Source organism: Pollachius pollachius, assembly GCF_949987615.1.
Source record: "Pollachius pollachius genome assembly, chromosome: 15".
In the NCBI taxonomy this organism is placed as follows: Eukaryota; Metazoa; Chordata; class Actinopteri; order Gadiformes; family Gadidae; genus Pollachius; species Pollachius pollachius.
In genome coordinates this window covers 19,089,103-19,115,946 of record NC_136948.1, presented here as the reverse complement: position 1 = coordinate 19,115,946, position 26,844 = coordinate 19,089,103, and the positions used below count along the sequence as shown (strand labels likewise).

At 44.6% G+C, this 26,844-nt stretch overlaps 1 protein-coding gene across 2 annotated transcripts; it reads left to right on the top strand.

The window, feature by feature from the left end:
- Window positions 1-369: 369 nt before the first annotated feature.
- On the top strand, window positions 370-26,055 carry clmna (calmin a). Of its 2 annotated transcripts, none has more exons than XM_079752939.1 (13): window positions 370-628; window positions 13,945-14,006; window positions 16,024-16,119; window positions 16,718-16,801; window positions 17,175-17,267; window positions 18,654-18,853; window positions 20,734-20,927; window positions 21,286-21,368; window positions 21,536-23,542; window positions 24,155-24,339; window positions 24,791-24,878; window positions 25,015-25,070; window positions 25,378-26,055. In XM_079752939.1, exons 1-13 carry the CDS (start codon window positions 544-546, stop codon window positions 25,505-25,507), a joined length of 3,363 nt encoding a protein of 1,120 aa, XP_079609065.1. In that variant the 5' UTR covers window positions 370-543; the 3' UTR covers window positions 25,508-26,055. The 2 variants fall into 2 exon arrangements, with proteins under 2 accessions (XP_079609065.1, XP_079609064.1); XM_079752938.1 differs by having other exon boundaries at window positions 24,788-24,878.
- The last annotated feature ends 789 nt before the right edge of the window (window positions 26,056-26,844 follow it).

The following is a 26,844-nucleotide window of genomic DNA, read 5'->3' as shown; positions in this document are numbered from 1 at the left end:
GTATGCGTCTACTACTGTACTGCTGCTGGTGAGCTGGTGGTGGGCGTGTGTTGAAGCCTGATTCATCCCGCTGCTAAAGTACCAACCAGGTGCTGCAGTTCTCCCGTCCCACGCTCTCTCTCTCTCTCTCTCTCTCTCTCTCTCTCTCTCTCTCTCTCTCTCTCTCTCTCTCTCTCTCCCTCCCCCCCACAAACACACCTCCTAGCATCGGCAAAATAGAGCTCTATCTACGTCACGGGAAGAAACTCAACGATAACAATGCACGGAGCAGAGTCATCTCGGCGGGAGGGTATTCGGCCTGGGTCTTCTTGAACCTCCCCCCTCTACCCCCCAACTCTTCTACCGCGCACACACACACGCACACACGCACACATGGCTCACGCACACATGGCTTCTATTCGGCTCCCCGCACAATAGAGTCGGAGCGGCTCTCAGAGCGGCTCTGGAGCTCACTACTCCACCACCTCGCCTGCCTCCTACCGGGATACTATTTTTGCATCGCTTCGGTCTTCTTGCCACTTGCAACTTGTCCCGTGGGAACAGATGGCGGGACACGAGTGGGAAGACTGGTTCGAACGCGAGGAATTCATCGGCCAAATCAGCGACATCCGAGTGCAGAATCTACAAGGTAAGGTCCTCCTCAGGGAATCCGATATCCATGCACAACACTGTTCCTGCGGTCTTATAACCACCGTGTTATACTGCAGTCGATGAGATGCATGCATCGGTTGCGTTACTATTGTTTTGGTTTGGTATGAAGTATTTTTTTAATGCACAATGAAACTATGTATAGTTGCAACTTTTACGGAAGGATGAGTGACAGTCATCGCCTCAATCCGCACTTTCGCTCATCTCATTTATCTTCTTGCCCTTACCGTAAATACCAGGTACCATACATACCATGAAGAAAAGCGATTGTTCCCTGTGCACTGTTGCTTGTGTTCAACTTCACCTGTGGATTCGCCTGCCTCGCACTTGGCGACTGTCCCGGTTGACCAAAACTAGGTTACACAGAGGAACAACTCAGACAATCACTTTGACAAGCAATTGTCAACTTGAGAATTGCTTGGGTTTCTCCTCCGTCATAATAAACTAACAGTAACAATATATAGTAACAGTAGCTGGGTATAGACAATATCAACAAACAAGGCAACAAGTGTTTAAGCATCAATATATTCCAAACCACTATTCTTTGGGTTGTTCTGCAGTCAAGGTTATGTGTCTGTATTCTCACCACAAGAAATTGTCGTTAAAATACATAATGCATGAGGAGGGGGTTTAGCGTCTGCATGGGTGGGCGGTTAGATGATTGTTTTAAGAATGTTTCATGGAGGTTGCATCCCAAACGGGGCTCCAGATCTAAGCTAACCATGGTCACAGCTATTTTCTTTTGGATAGGTGTGGAGGGGAGATGCGAGATGAGCAGCGCATTTAAGCAGTGGCCTGAGGAGCTTACATAACGCTCTCACATATGAGAAAGATGGGGAGAAAGCGAGAGAGTGAGCTTCGTTATAGTTTGCAAGTCTCAAAAGAAGTGCATTCCCACATTGCATGTTCCACACACTGTGTACACACACACGCACACGCACAAACACACACACACACACACACACACACACACACACACACACACTAATGGACACACACGTGCACACCATCCAAATCAACCTTATTATTTGTAGTCAAACTCAATGCATTGTAGTTTTCTCCAACAAAAAGGTGATATTCGTGAAGTTATAACTAAGAAATATAGTCCAGAATGGAGCTGTGTAGGTGTAAACATTATTGACGGCATTCGATTAAGTGTGTTCCTATTCAAATGAAACGTGTGTTATTATTCATTATAGTCAAATCAGAGCGGTAATTGAACTTGGTTTGGTCCCAGAAGACCACCCATCCCAGAGACACTGTTAAGGGGGGATGAGGCCACCACATTCAGTCTTAATGTAAACTAGCCAAAACGGTAGCCCTATAGACTCTATCAGGGATAACACTAGTCCTGTGTTATTGATTGAGTAGAACGATGAGGAGTTGACCATCAAGTCTCCCTAAAGACCACGACATAGACCGACTTTTGTAGTCCGTGGAAGTCTTCTCTGAGAAAGGCTGGGTGAGTGGTTTTATACCACGGTTGTCTTCTTCATGCTCTTTCAGATTACATCTGCAGATTTTTCATGCAGTATTCATCTGCCTGGATAGAACTGTCCTCCCTTCTGCCTCTTCCATAGCTTGTTCTTCACATGAACCACTCACATTTTTACGTAACATATTTTTTTACAAGTTGCTGCTTTGAAGTTCTGTGATATAAAATTCAGATTGCTTTCTGAGTCGATCCCTAATTAGAGGGTCCCTCTCGGGCTCTAACTTCCTCTTAATTAGAAGATAGTTAGCCTACCTCTAATGTGTGCTCAGTAATCATCAGAAATAGACCATTCAGTCCGTAGTCAATGCCGTTGGCTTCTCACAAACGACCCGGACACGTTTATGTAGGAGATATTTTCTGTGCGAATATGCAGGTGAAAAGTGGTAAATGTCTTATGTACTAGCGATTAACTCCTTCATCGCTGTAGCTTTACCTTACAGATCAGAGGTTTTAAGATACACTTGTCCATTTAGCGATAAAGGGCATGACTGTAACCTTCATGATGAGACTCTAGAGAGTCTACTTATGCATTCAAGAAACATTCTACTAAACTGAGTTTAGACATAGGCAAGTATTAAAAACAAGCTTAATGATTCAGGACATTGCATCCCAGCTGAGTCTTGTCGCAGTCTGAACATGGAGGCTTGATCCACTGTAATTTAAGGGGTACGACCCTGAAGGGACAAAATGCGTTGGACTTGACTATATTTCAATGATAACCTTCCGTTAAGTTGACATTTAATGTAGAAGGTTCTTTATGAGATCATGTTGGACTTTCACCTCACAACTAATGAAATTACTTCATTGAAACACTTCATGGAAACTTGAATTACAGCAGAAATGGTACGTAACCTTAAAAGGCCTGGACTAGGTAATGCCCGATTATCAAGTGGCACAATCCAACTCAGTTCTCCTACAGTAGGTCCATTCTCAAGGTTGATTCCATTGGGGTTTACAGCAGTTTTTCCATCTAGTCATTTGAGCATTTAGGTAAGGAGTAATAAGGCTTAAGCAAATCACTTTTTGGCCCTGTGAAGCCCTTTCGGAGCCCAACTGATCCGAAAGGAGGTAAATTAAACGTTGATTTACACAAATAAATGAACTTCGATTATTCGTCACTTACACTAGTACGCAGTCAGTGTTCAGGTCTATTGCTTTTGCGTAATATAAATCACCCCAGTAGCCACCCTGTGGTTTAACAGTTTGCCATAATTGCTCTGTAAGTGCTTAAAGAAGAACAAAAAGGCTTTTTCTTTAAACAAAATTATGAAACCATTCCCAAGTCCGCCTTCCCTCTAAAAATACCCTGGTGGTGGTTTTAAAAGGTCAGTGGTTATATTGTCACGTAAACAGTGCACCTCTTGGTGACGTAAGGCCTGGGTGAGCTGAGTGAGCTCACTCCTCAGAGGTCTGCAACTGGTGGGCAAGGGTCTTGCTCACTTCCTTTTTTCCTTTGCTTTATTAGATGCAGGTGTGTCTGCAGCTCGGTATATGAAGCGGCGTCGTAAAATCCCTCTATTGAACAGTCGCTTTCCATTACCTTTTGCTGAGCCAGGCTGGTGTTTGGTTGTAAAGTGTACCCTCTAAAGCAGTAAAGAATAAATGAAGTATTGGGAGACGATTTGTTGTATAGGGTATTAAAGGTGCTGCAGTTGAAACGAACGGGCTAGCCTATTATTTGAGTAATGTTTTTTTTTTGTAAGTAATGCAATAAAGTCATCTGTCTGCCATTAGTGGATGAAAGGCTCTGTGAGAATATCGGTCTCTAGTTGACTGCGTCTCCTCTATTACATTTAGTCTCTTAGACCTCATTTCTGACTAATCAGGACAACTCTTGATGCCTTGATGCTCTTATTCCCATATCCATCTTGCCTGTCACACACTCACAGCTTTATAATAGCCCAACCACAGGTGCGTGATTGTACAGTTCAACACTCAATGCTGGAGACTTAAGGAGGGAGGGAGCGAAGAAGGGGGGTTTTCTTGGGTTGTTTATTGACCTAATATTGCTCGATTCTGTCCTCGGTCTTTACAACTCTCAAATCGTACCTATACATTGCACTGCAACTCCAATACCTCAAAGGCACTGTTGAAGTGCAATTACATAACATCCTTTTGTTACACATGGAAAGCCGACATTAAAATGGCCCTACAGGTCCGGTCACATCTCTATCATAATTTTTATTACAAATAGTTGCAATGTGGAACTTTATCTATGATTGAGCAGTCCTAAACCAGGGCGCAGTGGTTTTCAGACCTGTCATCTAATGGATCTCTTGACACTCACACACACACCCACTCACTTTCCCTCCCCCACCATTATGAAACACTTCAACACCCACATAACCCTCTCAGAGGTGGAGTTAATGCAGATGTATTTTCTTGTTATTGCGCCTGATCACTGTGATGGCATACTGAACCATTGTTTTATCTGCTGTCAAGAGTGCATTTAGATAGCTGCGTCAGATATCTTGGCACTTACCTGATACATGATGCCCTCCTTTGCTCAATCAAATCCTCCCTTGCTTGGGCTAGACTCCGGTCCTTTGTGGATATCGTCTTTGAGATGTGAGCGAGGTGCCTTCCTGTCTACTTTCCCTCATTAACTATAGTCTAATGGGGGCTTGATTGCACTTTGTTAATTTTTATAACTGCCATCGAGGAAGTGATGCACCCCCTGGTGCTTTTCCTCCTCTCTTACTTATTTTCAACTTATGATTTGTGGTATTTCTTTTGGTATGGTTGAAGTCTCCCCAGTCAGAAAGAAAGGGTTTACTGTCAGTCAAAGGAGGCTTTAGTTTGAAACTAGTAGCTTCTCCTAGTTGATGGAAAGGAACGGGTGAGGAGAGGAGAGGGGGGAGGGGGTATTCATTTGGTTGTATTCTGCAACCTCACCGCTCTCTGCAACCCACTGCGCCTGAAACATTTAGTCATAGTCATTCTCAGGAGCATTAGGAGGACCTCAAAGAGAAATACTTAATCTTGGTGTGAAATGACAATGTTGCTCTAAAGACCCTTCAGTTCTACCATGTCTAATCTAAAAGCAGAATCCAACAGTGGCAATACTATTTTGTGGGATGATATTGTAACCCAGTGTTAAGTCCAATCATCTAAATATTAGCCTATGAGGGGGGTTCATTAAACTAAAATTAGGCTGTTGCTTTCTTGTTAATTGTGAGGTGAGGTGACAGGGCTTCCAGAGGCGACGGCCCAGTGAAGCGAGGTGACGCATTGCTAATAAAACATGGTCTGTAGGTCCTGGGATGGTCCTACGGGACTGTGATGACCCCTGTTGGAAACCAAACTGAGATAACGTTCCTCCACCCATCTAGTCAGACTAGACCTGGCTGAGCATTGCTCCTTAGTCAGTGTAATGGCTGGTTTAGACTACACGATTTCAGTCCAATATTGCCCCGAATTGTTTGTCACTGACAAATTTGCAGGATCGTACACGAATTCGAAAAGTTGGCGACGAGATGAGGTCTTGTAATGTGACATGCTTGCGATCTACGATTATTTTCATCTGCGACGTTTGAAAACCCCACGACGAAAAGTTTGGCATGCCAGAATTTTGGTGGAATCGCATTGACGTATCCAGCGTTGGCATGGAGGGAACTCCGCAACAGTTGTGCGAGAGAACCCCGCGAACATCTGGAGCTCACGGGAAGACATCAATGCACTACACTGAGGAACAGTCACGCGTTGCGCATGACGTGAACGATACAAAGTAAAGATTGTTGAGTATCGCACCCTCGAATCTTGTAGTGTGGCCAGTCTTCCAACCAGTGGCGGATTCAGAACGTAATTTATGGGTGGGCCTAGGAATATGTGGATGGGCCTTGGTTTTTTCAAAGATTAAACAAATATATATATATATATATATATATATATATAATCATGAAGTGGAGAGAACGTGCAGATCGGTAGTACATTTTAATATGCCTTTTACTCATGTCAGAATATCACATAATAAAAACACAAATCCAACACTGCATAGCTCACGTTATATACTGACTACAACCCATAGGCCTACATGAATATAAATGCATCAAACTAATCGAATTAATTAATATTCAGAAAAAACTTTCAGAAACAACAATAATGCCACGGCGGGCCAGCATACAAAAACCCTGTCTAACCGGAGCTTCTACACAAGGCGGAGTCTCCTAGGTTTCAAGTTGAAAAAGTTGATTACGTCATCATAAGTGACTCAAAGAGAGCTGTTTAGCCATTGCTAATTGAGGCTGCTATCTGATGGTGCACGAAACCGCCATCCGCTGTCTGCATCGACCATGATGTTGCGTAAAGACGTCACTGGACAGAACTAATGAGTTCGAGAGGGGTTTCTGAATATTATTATTTTTTGGTAGCTACTGTAAATATTTTAAATTATAAATGTATTCAAGAAAAAAAACTATATTGTATGAGAAAAGTAAATTAAATATTTAAAAATATATATATATATATATATATATATATATATATATATATATTTATTTTTTTTCCCATGAATCTGATTGGGTGGGCCCACTGTATCAACCAGGCCCACCCGTAGATCCGCCCCTGCTTCCAACGAGTCAAAGACCGATTTCCTGGGTCTGAAATCTCATAGTGTGACATGTTAAATCGTGGAGAGATATCTGAGAATCATGTAGCCTGAAGCAGCCTTAAGTCGTACTGAACCAGACAATTTGAGGCTCTTCGGTGCAAAATAAAAAAACTAAAATAAAAATATTTTATTTCACCAAAAAGATAAACCTAAAAACTGTTGTAGAGTATAATTGCATCACCCAGGGGCAGATAAGCCTGCTGAGACCTTGGTTTCAGACAAGTGATTGACCGCATTGCCCCAGCGATGCTCCACACTGTCTATTATTGTCCGAGGTCAGCTCAGGGTCCTTTGTTTTGAGAGCAGCGTTTGACTCAGGTCAACTTGTTTATTGGCAGATGCCGAGGTTAACACTATACACTAACTTCCCTGACCACGTTCAGCATGGGGCCAACATTGCCTTAAGATGGTCTCGTTATGTGAGCAGGCTTTGTAGATGCTGCACACACACACAATTACAAAATGCAGTTTCCAGGGAAACTGGTTGCTGTAAAAATGAATTTGTATTACACTGTATCCTTATATGGATATCAAGAAAGCAGAATGGGCAAGAAGGAGAGAGGGAACTCATTAAAATGCAAAAAGTCACTAGAACAACCAAAGTATTCAGACCTTTGTAATAGTTAAGACCAATGCACCACCCGATGATATTGTAATGTGGATGATGTTAATATTAATGAATATATATATATATAAATCCTTATTTTTTAACTAAATCTCTTTCTCCTTTGTGATACTCGACAATAAAGAGATCCTTTAATTTCTAAGCCATGGAAACGGGAGAAAAAAAAGTACATTTCTGTGGTGCAAACTTCCAGCATGTCGTGCACTTGTATCCTCTTAGGTACAGAAGTCTGTGTGTGTAGGTGGTGTTTCTTGGATACCTGGAGGTGATCTTAGATGAGCCTGTGAAAGCCAAGGCTTTTATGAGAGCTAGAAATGTGCACTTTTCAAAACGTCGCCTGACAGCCCATGAGTCAGTGGTGAGAGTACCATGGGGCGGGTTTAGAGTGATGGGGGCCTTCCCTCCTCTTGGAAAGCCTTGTGATGAGACATTAAGTCGCTTGACTTTGGGGCTCTTATGTTTTTGTTTCTTATGTTAAGCCTTTTACCAGACGTGATCTGGAAGCTTCAATGGTTCACGCTGTCAGTCCTAGGACTGAAACTGTTGTGAATAGAATAGGTCTTAGGGATTTCCTTTTTCTATCTTCTATTTCATTGAATTAAAAAAATGTGATCCATGTTTATAAATTAATATAAAAGCTTTGGAATAAAATTCCCAATTTTGCTAACTATTAGGGTGGCTGGACCTCCAAACAGATCACATACTGGATCTCCAAACAGGCCACATACTGGATCTCCAAACAGGTCACACATTGGATCTCAAAACAGATCCCATACTGGACCGCCAGACAGATCACATAGTGGATCTCCAAGCCAATAACATACTGGATCTCCAAACAGATCACATACCAGAGCTCCAAACATACCACATACACACACCAGACTGGATCTCCAAACAGATCCTATGCACACAACAAACTGGAGTTACTGGGAAAAGTCTATTAATTGTGATGATATTATACTAGTGAGTTGCAGTGGGCGTGTTGTTGAAAACCCCTCCTGACGTCTTACATTCAGTGTTTTAGTATTATCTTTTAGTATGCTGGATAGATATTATTCCAAAAGTTTAGTTCTGGTATCGGACTCTTGTTTGGTTTGGAGAAAAAACATAATGAACTTTGTTATGTGAATAACTGATGTGTATACATTGCTTAAACCTCCCATAGGCCATATCTTATTATTCTAACACAAATTAAGGTGCTCTTATCTGGATGATTCATGCAATGCTATTACAGGAGTATGATGGAGGTAGTTTTTCTTTTATTCCCCACTATCTTATTGCACACAATGACTAATCACACACTAACTAATCACACACTCAAGATGACATGAGTGTGTCCACTTCACCGGCAAATCAGACTGGCGCCATGACTAAATGTTAATAAACACCTATAGCAAAAACATAATGAACTTGTCCTCCTTAACATTCGATGTCTGGTTAACGTATAAGAGGGTCATGTCAAGAGAATCCTCCATGCCACACTGAGAAATGTATGAGTTTGCTTTCAGCTTTATTATCAGATGGCTGAATAAGACATCTAGAACTATTTGATCAAAGTTTGACGTTTGGCGTTTTGGGAGAGCAAAGGAGTGGGGTAATCGGATGATCCCCTCAAAGAGCCATGCGCTCAGGTCCTTTCAGTTTGGAGACTTTTAGCCAAATCTTATATCATGGTACCATTATGATTTGTGCAGCCCTCTATGATGGTGATTTGGTCTTGTAGACAAAAAAAATACCCATTATCATAATCCATTCCTTTAAAACATTTCCAAACCCCCTGCACATTTGTCCTTGGACCAAAGGACATTGTATGAGCTTTGTCCAACAGAGCAAACGCCCCCTTTAAAAAAAAAAAAATGATTGGGTGATTAATGTTGTGTTACCAGGTGGTGGACCTGGGAAATCATCACACACACAGTGACAATGCATCATTGTATGCAATAATCCCCCCGTCCCCGAATCCGGCCACGAATCATGTTCCAAGCTCAGGTGCATGAGGGGACATTCCAGGTGACGCAGCAGAGAGGTCGCCTCGGGGCCCTTGCAACAGTATATGCTGAGGGGAAGTAAATACAAAAAGTGTGTTCATTGTGCATAAACAAAACCAGAGGTCTGTGGTCTGGGTGCTCATGGAAACAAGCTATTTTGATCGTGACGGTTCTGACGGTCGTTTCAATGCACTAAATGCATTGTATGATCTGCATATGGGATTTTCAAGCATTGAACGCAAGACAGGACACACCCTAATCCGTCTAATCTGACACGTGTCAGGGCACGTTCTACGTTTCCGAAAAGGCCTCAGCACAATCACTATGTCAAGAATTCAGTTCAATTGTTGCGGAAATATGCACAACTTAAATCATATTCACAGATATAAGAGGAGAATATTGATGAGATGCTAGTAGCAGTACCGGAACATGCACGCCTGGGTGGATGTTTGAGATTCCTTTTAAATTAATTAATACATCGTTTTTACCACTTAGCAAGAAATTTAAATGATTAATTAATGAATTAATTAACATACTACATCCCAGCTTGACACGTAGAGATCTAACACATACCGATTCAGTGCGTACAAAAATCATTATGTTCAAAAAAGACACGGTTGAGTTGCACAATGCCATGTCGTGGAAATTAGATTTAAACACTGCATGCAAGTTGCCATTGGAAACGGATCACTGAGGTACGATTTTATCTTGCAGACGTCCATCTGTCTCTCATTTAATTCCTGCTAATGTTTACCTCTATCCTGCTACTCTTTTCGATTCCTCCCATGTCTGTCTCTCCACATTCTCCACTTCCTCTCCTCCTTTCTCTGCTGTCCCTCTGGTTTCTAAGTGCCTGGAGCAGTCCAGGTCTCTGCTCTCCCCCCACCCTAGGCTCTGTGCCATGGCTGCTCTGAACCATTTGTCATGGGACAATGACATCCAGGCCAGTGGGGAAATGGGCCCCCTCTTCAGGATAAAAGATACTTCTTGGCATTTACCGTATTTATGCTAAATATGGAGGAACAACATGTGTGATGTATTTGTGTTTGTGCTCTGTATATATTGCCCACTCTTACAGAGACAGTGTATTGTTTCCGGGCACTACAGATGTTGAAGTTTCAGAGGCTGTACTTAAAAAATCTCTCATAAAAATAGATTTTATTACATCATATCTCATAAAAACTAAACTCACACACAAATGAGCAATACCATTGTTAGTCCCCCATCGTTTCATTTGCACCCCATCAGGCAATAAACAATAACCACATATCTCATTAAAAGTAGGGTGTCTCTTTTTGCACCAGTACGGCCAGAAAACCAGAGTTTGTAGTTCTTCATAAGTCACAGTTTGACAAGTAGTGTTGAGACAGACTTGTCTAGCAGTCTCACCGAATTGCTGTTAAACTCTAACAGGGTTCTTATCTTTACCTTATTTACACGGGAGGAGCCTAGATGAGATCTACTATAGAATAACACTGTTGACCAGTGCCTTTTGCTAGGGTGAGTGAGAGGCCTCAGGTAGCTTTAGTATCTATACTGTCATAAAATACATCTCCTATGCACACTCAATAAGTAACAGAGCACACCCAATATAGCGTTATTAATACCCGTAACGATAAAGACCATAGGATTCATGTATTTCTTGAAATATGTATACTTTTATTGGCACACTATTGGCAGTCTAATGTCCGACAACACACATGTCACATAAACACAACGTTGACTGCACCACATGCAAGGGTGTCTCTCCTTTCTTGTTAGTGAGCTTAAAGCTTCCTCCAGCTTTGAAAACGTACACAACCCAAACAAACATCCTCATCAAAACATCATGCCTTGAATCAGGAAATAAAAATGTACAACATTCCTTTCAAAGTAAAATGAAACTTGGATGAAATCCTTATTATTGCTGTACATATTGTGGCGACCGCGGGCGCCAGTCCCGAGTGCCGCAAATCCTGGGAAGGGTCAGACTATTATTAGTCTGTCAGACCTTCTAGCGCCCACCTGGGTCCCCAGTGGCAGTGACATGGTGTGGGGTGAAAGGGTTGTGGTATGCCTAGGTTGCGGTGTATTTGTGTAGTTGGCGTTTCCGACACCGCCACCGAGATGTTAGGCTGGTTGGTTAAGTGTGTTTTCATGTTGAGTGTGCTCTCGTAGTCGAGAGATGTATGCGGCACGAGAGTTGTATTCTGCTAAACCTGGCCTCCCGTCTTTCCCGTGCTGCTTGCCACAATATGTACAATATTATCATATTAATAATGGTATTTATAAAATAAAACAATTTCAGCATTTACAAAAATCGCAAGGGCACTGCACTTGTAGAAGATAAAGAAGGCTTGTCCATCCATTTGGGTTCAGATCCCTTGGCACCTGTTTTTCCATGTGTGCTGTCCAAGTCAGGACAACCTGGTGGTTTGTTTTAAGCGGACCTGGCCCCGGTCTGGCCGAGGTGTTCCACTCCCCTCCTATAGAGAGCACCGAGTATGAGACCTTAATGGCGGAATGTTTTGACATATTTATGAGTAATGAGGTCACAGTGTCCGGTCTCGATGGAACACAGCTCGGCGTGTATCCGTTATGTTCCACTCTGTGAGTGGTGGTGATTTATCGAGCTTAGGTGGCCAAAAGTCTGGTTATTTCAGTTTATTTCAGGTCGTTTGAATTCGTTTGAATTCAACAAGCATTAACGTGTTGCTGTTTGAACAAATGACCGCGGGAGATTTTGTTTTTCTGGACTTTGTAACGACAGAGTTTGTTATTTATAATTTTAACACAATACAAATAAAATGAGGATGGATGCCAACATTTCCTTCCAAAACGTACCAGATTTAAAAACATAAAAATAAACTAAACCTTCTCCCCTCCACCAGCTCTAATCGTCTTCCTTCCCCTCAGTCACTCGCTTGTCCCGACCACTCTTCCTCCTCTCACTCCTGTTCCTCTGCTCACCTCTCCTTCTCATCTTCTCCCTCATTCTTCTCCACACGTCTCCCGTCTGAGACTAATGGGCTCCGGCTCTGCAGTCCGCACCGTGTGAATACAGATCAAATGTTGGCTGACTGCTGCGAACACTACGTCAACAAGGGGGGATGAGGCTCAGAAAACATATAGTCATTATTTGGATGGATGTGTCAACATGGCCGCATTGTACTGGATATGAATGGTGGAGAGAAGTGGGTTGGAGAAGAGCCTGAATGACATGAAGAATTGGATTGCAGGCCAGAATACCAACTGGGTCTCTACCGGGCATATCGCCGAATTCCTTGGTGCACCGGCAGCAGATTTAGGGACACTGAGCTGCCATGAAATTCCCCTGCTGAAACTCATTATTTATCCATGATATACATTTCAAAATAAAAGCTCTGTTCAATGCCGAATAAATGAATGAATAAATGTCTGTTATTTTTCACAAAAATACTTGTTGCCACGTGTATACCCCGCTAGACAAGTTGTCTTTGTTTTGTCTCCAGACCAACACATTGTTGTGTCTTTGTTCTTATCCTAGCTATCTCTGCTGTATCTGTTTTTCGGGGATTGGTCTGACCTAGCGATTGTTAGTGCTTATTGTCACTTGTTTCTATGAACATCTTTACTGTAGCGACAGCGATATATTGTTTCACCTTCTTCTGACAAATGTACTTATTGTAAGTCGCTTTGGATTAGAGCGTCTGCTAAATGCCCTAAATGTTAATGTAAATGTAAATGTGTTGCACTGTATACATTCACTACAGAGGAATGTGTACCCTCCAGAGTTACCTTCACAGCGTTGTGTCACTGCCGTGGTTACCAACGTAGGCAGTGGTAGCTCTCTCACTAACCCCCAAGGGCCTCGACCAGCTTCTATGGCTCTCCTCTGCCTAACCCTATATATAGATATATAGATATATATCTATATATAGGACTATATATAGATAGCTATATATCTATATCTCTCATTTCCATGAGCTAACCAAAGAATTGAATATAATGATAATGAGTGAAAATATATCCATAGTAATACCAATAGGTGTATGTTATCACAATAAAACCCGAATTATGAGTGTTTATGTGATATTATTGTTCTACGTTGGTGGTATAAAGTTACACTATTATTTGTATATAGCTCTATGTTGGTACTTGGCAGACATGGTCATTCCGTCTGGTTTGGGTTTGTATTGGTGTGTCTCTGCGTGCACACTGGATACCATGTTGATGTTGCTATGGTGACGCAGACGCCTGTTCCAAGTCAGCAGAAGGGTTATGGTGGGTGGATCCGTCCATGCTCGGCTGCAAGGTGTCGGGGGCGGATGGACGGAGAGGGTGGGTGGATGGACGGAGAGGGGCGGGGGGGGGGACGGATAGAAGCTGCAGCTACTCCTGCTGCTCTATTCTCACTGGTGGTGGCGACTCATAAAGTGATCCGTCTCCATCTGGACATCTAACCTGTATTCAGTATAACCCTGGAATTTACATCTGTCTCTCTCTGTCTCTGTCTCTGTCTCTGTCTCTGTCTCTGTCTCTGTCTCTCTCTCTCTCTCTCTCTCTCTCTCTCTCTCTCTCTCTCTCTCTCTCTCTCTCTCTCTCTCTCTCGCTCTCCCAGTGGAGAGAGAGGTGGTGCAGAAGCGGACCTTCACCCGATGGATGAACCTCCACTTGGAAAAGGTTGGTTGTTCACCGGCCCAGGGGAAGCCTGTGGCAGAGGCAGCCGCTGCACGCCAACCACCACCACACATAAACACTGACTGTCTGCCACGCACACAACAGAGCCCTGTGCTGACCTCCACGGCCCCGCCCCAGTAATTGTGTGGTCGTACTGTTACTGTCACTCGGTGTGTGTGTGTGTGTGTGTGTGTGTGTCTTCTACTGGCCCGTCGCTGTGTACACTGCACTTCGCTATCACTTGTTCGACCACGAGCGACGCCGCGAAGCGTTGCGTTATCCAACCCCGCTCCGGTGTAAGGGGTCACACCATGTGGGTTTTAGACCAGGGCCCCCCCGCCGCACACGACATGGCCTCCCCGGGCCCCGAGGGGCCACATCATCGACACCCCCAGGACCCCGCACGACGACTTGTTCAGCCTACCCCGCCTCAAACGCCCTTCAATTATAGATGTGGGGGAAGGGGGGGGGGGGGGGGGGGGGGGGGGGGGGACTCGCTAGCGTGTGTCATTAAAGTTTTATTACACCAGCAAGGGCTAATCTAAGAGAATTCACGTGGGGATGCTGTCTGCTAGCTAGAATTAGCAACCCGGTGCAGTCAGTTATATCTGTGTGTGTGTGCGCGTGTGTTTGTGAGAGTGAGAAAGAGTGAATGTGTGTGTGTGTGTGTGTCTGTGTGATTGTATGTGTGTGCGTGTGGGTTCAATTTGTAAAATCCCTTACCTTTCTATACATTTATTATTAATCCCCAATCACTGCGCCAAATTAAATAAGTATACTCCTATCAAACACACACACACACACTTTCGAATTGCTCTGCATTTCATTTTAATCGATGCCTTTTTTGTGAATGTCATCATCATTCAATGGCACTGGGCGTTTAATGTGCACATAAAAGTAAGCCTACACACACAACACACGTGTAACGCAAACGCGCTGACAGTCACATCTACCACCGATGGGGTTGCACTGCGCTCTGTTTGCTGACCCTACAGCAGTCTGTACGTCGTTGTGTACACTGGACAGCGCTTTTTGTTTGCCACCTCTTTTCATATCTGCTCTGCAGCTGTCTTATCGTCTGCGAGTCACCGAAACCACGGAGGGGAGGAGAGAATGGTGGCCGGGTGTTGACTCTGTGTGGTTAAGCTCCTTTTGTTTTCTCACACACACAATCAGCCTCTCTCTTCTTCTGTTCCTCTGTTCACTGTCGGGCACGGCTTCAATTCTCTGTCCCACCAATTGTAGACAATCATACATTTGTCTTGGGCTGTGTTTGGAAAGTTCCAGTCCTTTCTGGCGTCCCCCCTCCCCCCTACACCAGTTCACTATGTGCAGACAAGCAAATGAATGTGTCAATTCAACTTGATTGCTTAAGAACCTATCGAGCAATGGCTTGTTGTGATAAAGACAGCGTTCCGATTTTGCGAGGGGTGCAGATTTCTTCCCGAGCCCAGTCTTTATTTTTTGCGTCAGCACTTTTTCTTTTCTCTCATGGAGGCAAGTACGCCTCGGGTCCACTCCTGTGGGTTCTCTGGATGAGGTGCTTATGGGGCACCGATTCTCACAGGGAAAATTAGGACATTCGTCACGTTATAACCCAAACAGACTTATTGTCGACTTTAATAATCGGATGACGCTACGGTTTAAGCACAATCTATTTGACACCATTTATGACACGTTGGTTAAACAATCAATAATCCATGAATCAATAAATGTTGATGTGCATTTTTTGCAGCGTTTGTTGTTCTATCAATACAGGGAACCCCAAACTAGGTTCAATAACTTGTAGAATTAAACGTTAATGTAGCATTCAGGACAAGGGAATGAATATATCTTAACATAACAAAAACATAATGAAGAAAATCTGATACCACTGTCACTATATATTAATTCACAATAATTAATTCATAATATATTCCTATGTAGCCATGTGCCATGCCACCTTTGATTGTGCAGCAGAAGTTGCCTACTGGTGGATTCAGTCTGCCTAACTTCCCCTCTCCCCCTCGCCTGTTCTCAGTGTGACCCTCCCACCGAGGTCCAGGACCTGTTCCGGGACATCCAAGATGGCCGTATTCTCATGGCCCTGCTGGAGGAGCTCTCTGGCTGCCAGTTGGTGAGAGCAGCAGAAACACTTTACTATTACAATAACTAATGCCATGTAGTTTAATTATATAGTTTCAGTAGAAGATATTTTGATTGACAAAATTGTTGCTATGTGTTGCTATTATTAATATTGTTATCAATACTGTTTAGTAGTAGTAGTAGTAGTAGAAGGTGTAGATGTAGTATCACTAGTAGTAGTAGTATGTGTAGTAGTAGTAGGTGTAGTAGTAGTAGGTGTACTAGTAGTAGTATAGTTGTAGTAGTAGTAGTAGAAGTAGTAGTACTGGGTGGGTGTGTGGAAGGTTTTCTTTGTGAGTGTCCATAGTAAGATTGTTGTCAACAAAGAGAGAGGACAGCATTGGACAGCATTTTTCATTTGTCGAAAATATCTGTCATAGGATGTTATTTATTGATAACATTATTGAATTCGCTATCAGACAGCATTGACTACTGATGTTTAAGCTACGAGCTAGTTCAAATGTTATACATTGCGACTTTAAATCATGCATGAGAAATGTTTACTGTATGCATATTCTGTATGATTCAGGAGGTCATACTACTCAGTGGCACCAGCATAATGTATAATTTTCCTACTGAATCCATTCTAGCTACACGGCTTCAAGAAGTCCTCCCACCGTATTTTCAGACTCAACAACATTGCTAAGGTCCTCACTTTCCTTGAAGAGAGAAACGTAAGTTGCACGACAAGATGAAGAAAGATAGCATTTTTAGAATTTCATTTTACATATACAATTAAGGGTATTAAATAAATATTAAATAAGGGTATATTCATATAAGGGCATAATGGTATATTCTTATTTAAGGGTATTAAATAAGGTATTCAAAAATAAATACAATTTAATAAAAGTACAATTTTTATTAGTAGTATCTAAAGTATTTAAAACAGAGTATAATAATACAACTAAAACCCACCTACCATCTTCCAATAGCTTGGTTATTCAAAGTGTTTTGTATGTGTGTGTGTGTGTGTGTGTATGTGGGTGTGTGTGTGTGTGTGTGTGTCTGTGTGTGTCTGTGTCTGTGTCTGGGTGTCTTCACACACAGGTCAAGCTGGTTAGCATTGACGCGTCCGACATCGCTGACGGGAACGCCTCAATCATCCTGGGCCTAATCTGGAACATCATCCTCTTCTTCCAGGTAAACACGCGTGTCTGATTGGATGCCCTCCGTCCCTTTGCTTTGCTTTAATCCTTGTTATTGATTGGCTCTGTGACAGAGTCCAACATCCTGCCTACTTTAACAAAGTGAGTGTGCATAGATACACAGTTTAAGGCTTTCGTAAGTATACCAGGCCTATTGGCTGTTTGTTTGTTGTCTGCTATTTGTGTTGATAATCCAGTTGTTGATGGCCATTCAAACTCAGCCAAGTGTTTGGCAATACAATGGAACATCGGTTCTCAAACTGTGGTTTGCGCACCACTGATAGTACTCGATGCACTATTTGGTGGTACACATAGGAATTTCCGGAAAAAAATAACGTATATTTTTTTTGTACAATAAATATCAATAGATATATTGTTTACAATAGACATTATAATATCGAAATACTATTATGAATATAAATACATTAACCATGAGATCATAAAAATGGGGTTTAAAAATAAGTTTTGCCTTTTGATTCAATATCAGCCTCTTTCGTAGTCGGATGGCTGATTGGTTGGATTAACCTTAATGCCAATTGAGACAATTCAAACTCCAAATCCCATAGTATGGTAATGCAATACCCATCTCTCTCCTTGAAGTTCTTCAACCTTGTGTTCTCTTTGTCATGGTCCTTCATTAGTTCCCGAGCACCAATTCTGACTCCCCCCTATTAAATTTTCAGTCTCATTCGCTCCCCTTGCCTTCGGAAAATGAAATGAAAATCAAATAATTTATTATAGGCACATAATGGAGACGTATGATGCAGATTTATGTCCAGAGTGCTTTCATTTGCAAAGCTCCGGGGGAAGGGGAAGGGGTGGGGCGGGGGGGAGCCGATGGAGCCGTTAGCTCTGAGTTTATGTAAGCCCACACTGATGGTCCCAGTGTGTGAGCACGGTGAGTGTGCACGTACGGTTGACGCTTTCTCACCCACAGCAGCCCCTGCCCCCTGCACTGCACACATTCTGATGTTGTTTTGCTCCTGTTTTGAAGAGTCGTTTAGTTGCTGATTAATTGCTGTTGAGCGCTGCTCTCTGCTTACGTAAGGCCCATTCTGAAATGAAAAGCCTGCACTGAATAATCCTGTATTGAGTAATAGGTCATAGCAAATGTGTTTCACCATGAGACATCCATAGGTTTTCGCATCCGTACGCAGGCAAAACCCTGTGAATATGGAAATGTGAAAGCCACAGACCCGTGCCTCGCTGCATTAGAAATGCACCGTACGAAACAGCAGAGCAACCGTCCTCTCGCCTCAACACGTCCACCCCTATACAAAACAGATATGACCGATGTGAGGTTAATCTTCGGCCCTACTCCCTATCCACCCTCCCATCCTCCCCTGCCTCCCCCCCACTCTCCCCCCGTACACCCGCCCAGATCAAGGAGCTGACGGGGAACATCCGAAGCCAGTTCCCCTCCACCTCCAGCCTGTCGTCCATCCCCACCAGCTCTGACTCGGACACCTCCCATTCCAGCACCCCCTCCGAGGAGCGCCGGGGGGCGCCCGGCCCCGGGCATGCGGGCCACGGCCGGGCCATCAAGAAGCTGCTGCAGTGGGTGCAGAAACGCACGCGCAAGTCAGTACTGGTCCGAGGCGGCCGCTTGGTTCTTCAACCTGCTACTTCTGTTCTCCTGTTCTTCTGTTTTTCTTCTGTGGTTGGGACCGGGTGTTTTGGGTTGGCGTATGTGTATCTAGGGTAGCCTGGTCCGGCTCATCACGTCTGTGTTCCGCAGTGTATGTCAGTCCGGCCTGGGCTGGGCAGCAATTGGTTTCCGAATAGGGCCGTGGCCTCACGGTGTTCGAGCATTCAAGCTCTAATTGGCCGCAGCATTTCTTTATATTTGGATAAAGGCTTTCAACAGGATCCAGACCAGACCGATCTGCAAAGAAAAACATTGTGTGAGCTTGTGAAGGGAATGTCTTAGACGGATTGTTAGTGACATCTGTTGCAATGCGCATTTCCCGAGACCACTTTGTTAACGAGATTTTGCTTTCACCCTCATTATCAAAATAACGGCGTAGTACAAATTCTGCAACCATTCTGTTGACTTGGCTTCAAGTTCACACTACCAGGGATGGTGACCTCGTCATTTATTCGAGTCATAGGGATTTTGATCTATTTTAAACATTGAGGATAACCTGCTTATGCAGCATGCCTGGTTAGCATATTGATCAATTGTTAAATTAGTTTAGTAGCAGGGTAGTAGGATAGTAGGGTATCTATGACTACCAATATTTGCAAGTGATAAAGTGAGTGAAAAACACTTCCTGGAACATGGCTTCGGTCAGAGAGACATTTGAATTGCAAAGTGTCTGTCTTCTGACCTCTGTTTCAGGGTGCGAGCTAGGAGGACTTAGCGACTTAAGTTCTACTTTGTTTATTTGGCTATCGACGGGCTCAACAGGAAATAGCCCTTACATTAAGGGATTTTGGGGGACATTTATTTTTATTTGTTGACTCTGCTTTTTGATTCTTTAATTATTTCGCTGTGTCTCTACTTCGGACACCAGTTGTTTTTTTATTGTGTTATTGTTGTTGTCTGCTGTCTTATCGTCGTTCTTACTGTTGCTTGCAGATGTTTGTTTTTGATGTGGTAATTTAGGTAAAGGTAGTAGCGTAGTGGCTGTTTGTAAGCTTGATGAATGTGGGTCAGGAGTGCAAATGGTAAAGCAGAAAAAGACCATTGAAATTATATGAAGATTTGAGGTGCTACATTTAAAATAGCATTGCCAATATAAGACCACCCATCAGCACTAGAGTTAGAAGTATTTTACACATGCCAAGGACCATTCATTTCTACTCTAAGAGAAAGGGCTTTGTTGGGTATTGGATGTGCATGAATCAAATCAAATCAGGCATACACCTTAAAGGGGCCCACCTCACGTGGTCATTTAATAAGGTGAGCTCACAAGCCTATTCAGAGTGATTTAGAGTTGGTGAGCTGTCAGGGGTCATTGTCCTGCTCAAGGATAATTTGACATGAAAACAATTAACAACCAAAAGCCATTTCCTGACACGCTCAGCACTGGTGGCTAAGTGGACAAATGGTTCTTTGGAGCAAGGGTTTGAATAAAAACAAGACTGAGAACACAACACTAAAATGAGAAGCCACAGGCGGGATCACACACGTGTTATGTTCTGGTGCCAGGGACTGTCTCTGGCCATAGTTTGTGTGACAAAGAAACAAACACTTCTTTCATCAGATGGTGTCTGTGTCACGTATTTTTATTTGGCTACTTGTATTATCGAACTCGCTGTATTCTAATTAATTCTCTCCTAACTGCAGCTCTTCTGCTCTCTAACAACAACATAAATATTCATGGGACGTGTCAAAAACAACCCGGGCAGAAGAATCAAGCCCAGATTGCGGGTGCCTCTCTGTGTTGATGTGGGTGAAATGTTTGACTTAGATTTGCCCCCAATTTCTGGCTGGATGTTTCCCCTCCACCCTGTAGGTATGGTGTAGCGGTGCACGACTTTGGGAAGAGCTGGACCAGTGGCCTGGCGTTCCTGGCCGTCATCAAGTCCATCGACCCCAGTCTGGTGGACATGAGGCGGGCCCTGCTGAGGACCCCCCGCGAGAACCTGGAGGAGGCCTTCAGGACGGCCCACTACACCCTGGGTATCCCACGCCTCCTGGAGCCAGAAGGTAGGGCTGCATGCTAGCAGCTTAGCTTGGTAGCTAAGAATTGAAAGGTTTGGAACCATTTGGCTACTCTTCATTGAGAATATGTGTCATTTAATGTATAAATATTCATTTATATCTCCATGGACCATTACCCTGATAAGTTATTTTCTAACTGGCTTCCAAAAGTTGTATTTTGAAAACTCTAGTGATTCTAGTGTCATTGTGACGGTGGAAATGTATACAAATTCGAATCATGATTTAGATTATATTTATATAGAATGAAACGTAAGGACATGCATATGAGAATCATATGCATGCAAACCCACAATATAACCAAAGACCCACTTGCAATTCATATAATTTTCTTTTATACCTCCAGATGTCATCATCAGTCATCCAGAAGAGCAGTGCATCATGACCTATGTGTCCCAGTTTCTGGAACACTTTCCCGGCATGGAGGAGGTGAGGAACACAGAATGCATCCCTAGTTCCTCATCTATTTAAAGTGTGTCATACCTCCACACTGAAATCCTTTGAATGCTCTCCTGGATTTGTTTCTCCTCTTCCTATTTTCTCCACTATCCTCTTCTTCACCCACTCTCTTTTCTCCGGTCTTTTCCCTCTGGCAGCCGGAGCAGCCCAGCCTGGTGATCGAGCGGAGCGTTTCCATGGGCCGCCTCAACACGCGCGACCTCGACGCCGACCACCAGATAAAGAACAGCCTGGACCGCAGCCGCCTGAAGAGGCGCGCCCACACCGTCGACCAGGACCGCCCGCCACACCCGGCGCCGCGGATCTTCCTGTCCTCCGTGTCGGAAGACCGGGGCGTGGTGGTGTCGCTCGCCCACAAGCCGGCCCGCGCCGGAGCGCGTTCATGGGCCAGCGAGGACTCCCTGCTGGACCCGGGCCCGGCGGCCGGCGGTGCCGCGGACCCTCGGGACCCGGAGGTGACGGAGGTGTTCACCGTCTCCACCTCCCGCTCCCCGGCGCCGTCCTACCTCCACTCGCCCGTCGGCTCCTCCTCCGCCATCGGCGACTCCGCCATCGACTCGCCCAACTCGTGGCATGAGGAGGGCGCCTGGGGGGCCGGGAGCCCCAGTGACGGCTCGCTGTGCGACAGCGGCACCGCCTGGGACGTCGGGGCCACCCCCGACCAAGAGGCCCCTCCTGCGGCCGAGGGCCCCGTGCCTTTCCCAGCAGACAGCACACCGGATGAGCCGCTGACCCCCGAGCTGTTTGTGGATGAAGGTGTGGGCTCCTTGTGTTCCATGGAGAGCTCCAAGGAGAGACAAGCACAGCTGGCTGCAGAACAAGAGGAGGGGCAGGAGACCGGCCAGGCCGACTTTGACATTAACGAGAGCCATTGGGCGGCCATGCATGTGCCTGAAGAGAAAACAGATGAGAACAAAGCAGAGCGGGAGCATGAAGGAATGAACAGCAGTCCTCTTGGATTGGGCCCAGGCTTGCTGGAGGAGCCTCCTTCTCTGAAACTCTGCAATGGAACAGAGAAGGTGATCTCAGAGAAAGGTACCTCATCAGAACCCGTAGGGGTGGACCTGTCACAGCCAGAGCTCAACACAAACTCGTTAACCTCCGACCCTTTCTTAGAAATCAAAGAGCAGGACAGTGTTGAGGCCGGTGTTCAGGAAGACATTGAATGTACAAAGAAAGCTATAGAACTCAGTGGAGAAGCAGGAGTTATAGAAGAACAGAATCCTACTGAGACAACACATGTAAGCAGAGAAAGCAGCTTGGACGAGCCTGAAACGAAAGCGGCATGTCAGAGTAAATCTTCACCTCTTGAGGACAGACAGAAAATGGAAACAATGGAGGAAATAGACAATGACGAAGTCCAGAATTCACAAACACAACACGGGACAAATGAAGGAGGGATCAATGGCCACACAACCCTGAAAGGAAACACTGAAGTTCTTGAAACCCATGAATGTTCACATCCAGAACAAATGGCATGGCTACTGGACGATGTCATCCAACAAGATTTATTGTGCTCATCCGAGTGTGGAATCATAGCGAAGGTAGAACTAGTTGATGTCAAAGAGGAGCCTGTGTCTCCTTGTGACTTGTACTTTGACCTAACCTCGACGGTTAAGGCAGAGTTGGGTTTAGCTGCTGAAGCCAGGGAAATGAACCTTTTTCTCAACGGCGGCGATTCAACAGATCCACACGAGAGTTGCCAAGAAACCTCAAACCCTGCATCCGTATACTTGGTAGAGACGGCACAAGACGGAGACCGTCAAGACGGGGCCGATTCCAGGGACCCTGGTGCCAACGCCCAGGGGCCGGCCACGAATGAGACCTCCGTGAAACACACCAAGGTGGACTCGTTTTACGACAACATGGACAACGGTTCCCGTTCAGAAGAGCTGTTTGGGAAGGATCTGGAGCCCATGGATCTGTTCTACCCAGACAAAGAGGACGCCATGTTGGCCGACCCCGCCGAGAGGGAGACAGAGTTCCTGCCCTCGGTCTTCGGGGTGTTCGCTCTCCAGCCGGCGCCGGTTTCAGACCCTCTACTGACAGATATCGACCACACATGGGGGGAGAAAGACGAGGCACTCGACGAAGACATCGACGAAGGCAATGGAGGGCAAATGGCAATAGAAAAGATGGACGAGGTATTGTAACACCTAAGAGACACAATACACTTTATTTTTCATTGTAGGTAGACAAGATAATAATGTTTGGTGAACTTTCAGAGGCAAGCAGCAGTAGATGACAACCAGATAAATCAGGTCAGGTAGCGACAATCTATATGAAATAAATGAAAGGCACTTGGGTGAGGAAGGTAAACATTGATGGCTGGATGGAGGCTACAGCTCGAGGGAAGAAGCTGTACTTCAGTCTGTTAGTTTGGCTTTGATGGCTTTGATGGCTTTGATGGCTTTGATGGCCTGGGTTGGTTGGGTCTTTACAGATGTTGAGTGTGTTTGCTTTTAATGCCCCCAGGTATATATATATAATTATTTATTTTTTACCAATTTTCACTACACACGTTATATGACTTACGAATCTTCATTCCTCTACTTCTCAAGTAAAAATTATCAGATAGGATTCAACTACTAGTGACATACATTTTATATACAAATTGCTGAGGTTAGTGTGTGTGTGAATATACAGAATTTAATTTTACATGGACATATATGAATAATTCTATATAGAGTGCTATTTTTTCTAAATTCTCCTCCTCCCTCATTCTCTCTTGTTCCCCCACTCACTCACTCACTCAGGGGGTGGACAAAGACTTGGAATGCAGGCAGGTCTCAGGCTCCTCCCCCAATTCACCTGTGGTGGTGATTGGAGGAACGGGGCCACGAGAGCAGGTCCGTCCTCCCAGGGAGGACGGACTCCTCAGCGGGGATGATGGTGAAGGGAGAGCGCACAGCATCGCCAAGGGAAACACTGAGCCCATGAGGTAGGCCTGCTATTTATAGACCAGGAGAGAAACACAAACAGGGAGTGAGAGGGGAGCGAAATCTCCCAAAAGGGTTCCTCGGAAGTTACATGGACAATGTTTTGACCAAATGTGGCTTTGTGTTCGAGCAGTAGGCTTACATTCACATGTTGTAACTGGCAGACCAAGCGATACGATAAATATAGCAAAATGATTTCTGCGGCTATTTTACCCCAGAAAAGTGCGATAATACTTGATAGTTTAGCAATGACACTCAAGTGCTGCTACAGTATCCTTAAACTTCCATAACGGGAACTCTGGGTCACAACATTTGTTCTGAGGAAAAAACGGTTGCATAGCAGCATGCACAAATCTGAGTTGTTAATAATGTTAAAAGCTGAGGGCTACTGGTGTTACCCACCTGAGACTCATTAGAGGTTCTACTCTTCCTGTTGTTTCTTTCTCATAGCAGTAATGAAGAACATTCTAGACGGCCCGGTGATGACCTCATACCCACCGTTCTCCGCCACAGAAAGGCCACCGGCGTCCTCAACTCCTTGGTGGGTTTCACACAACGTCTGAACCTGCTTTAGATCCATCGGGACGAGGAGTTCAGTGCACGTCCGACATTCAGGAGTTAATTGTCAAGTAGCTTTCCTATGTTATAATCGCTTTATGTTATTTCTTCCCTCACAGGACAAGCAGATGATAGTGCCGATCATCAAAATAAATTCCAACAACGCTGACCTTGTGTAAGTGTTTCTTTATGTTTTTGACGAGTGAGTGTGCGTGTGTGTGCGTGCGTGTGTGTGTGTGTGTGCAAGACAGGCTCCTTTTAACTCTACTTCAGCCTGAGGCCACAGTTTGACTGCTGTATTGATTTAGGTTGGTTCCATTATTAACCTCCTTGGGGGAATAGGTAGCTCTGGGGAAACAATCAGAAGGGATGTGGAAGTCAGCAATTGTAAATGCATTGCTTGTTTAGGATGAAAGAAAATTCTTGCAAAAACATGTATTGTGTGTGTCTTTATTTGTGTTCTTGTGCATATGTATGTGCAGGGAGGGCTCCCTGCCGGACAGAGAGCTGTACCTGCTCCTGCTGCTGTGGTTGGTGCTCTACTGTCTCTGGCTGCTCCCACAGATGGAGTTCCGCGCACTGCCTGGTCTCCTGTTTAACCTGGATCATTAAATACGCACGCACACACACACACACACACACACACACACACACACACACACACACACACACACACACACACACACATACACACACACACACACACACACACACACACACACACACACACATACCCGTCAATAGAAAGTGGGGATGCACTGATGAGACAGGATCTCTATTGGATTCTGTCATTTGTGGGGGACACAGAAGGTAGAGGGTGTTATATAAACTTAGCACAAAAAGTAAGGAAATTTGTGTTTGGTAGATTATTTCTCTGTGGTTACAATGCTTTTTGGCAATAAATGATATACCGTTGGAAAGCCTAGTTAGTTCCCATTCAAATGGTGCCCCATTTGTAAGGAATGCATTTGTGGGATGAGCAGCAGCGCTGAGTATGTGGGTTGCGCCCATGAAAAATTTGCCAATCTTTTCTGCCATTGCCAAACAGGTTATTTTGCTGTTGCTATTGACACTTGTTTTGAGCTTCTGGTACCCCCAGGTGCTGCCAATCTGGTGCCTGATTGGCACCTGATTGGCAGCACCTGTGAGCATGGGCCTTACTACTGTAAGTACAGCTACAGACCGTAAGTGTCTGGTCCAAGAATCAGCATGCCACGTTTGACTGATCTGGATAGGGCCCTTGCGATAGGGCAACTTCAAGCTGGTGTTCTGCAAAACCAAGTTACGGCATTATTTGGAGTGAGCCCTAGTACCCTCTCCAAACTGAAGGCCAAGTTCCATATAACGGGGGATGTCAAAGACAGGCCGCAAAGTGGGTGTCCCAAGAAGTCGACACCCCAAGAAGACCATTTCATCACCCTGTCAGCACTTAGGTGCCGTAGGCTGTCTTCTACAGATTTGCAGTCAAGGTTTGCAGGACGATATTGCTGACGGCTCTCTGCCCAGACAATCCGGAACAGACTACACAGAGCCAATATCCGGTCTCATAGGGCTGCCAGGAGTCCTGCCATGACTGCCCTTCACCGTCAGGCCCATTTGCTCTGGTGTCGGCAACACGTGCACTGGAACCTGAACATGTGGAGGAACGTTATGTTCAGTGATGAGTCCAGACAAGCATGAGGAGGAGGTGCCAGGCTGTTGTGGCTGTGTATGGTTCTTCCACACGCTACTGAGGCTCCTGTTTGTGAAATGAATAAATTGTTAAATTGCCAATATGTCTTGTTTCTTCAAACTTCAATCATCCAAACCACCAAAGACCAAACGAGTCAATGGCAGAATAAGCTGTTTGGCATTGGCAGAGAAGATTTGGACATTTTTTCATTGGCGCAAGCTACATACTCAGCTCTGCTGCTCATCCCACAAGTCCATGTTCCTTACAAATGGGGCAC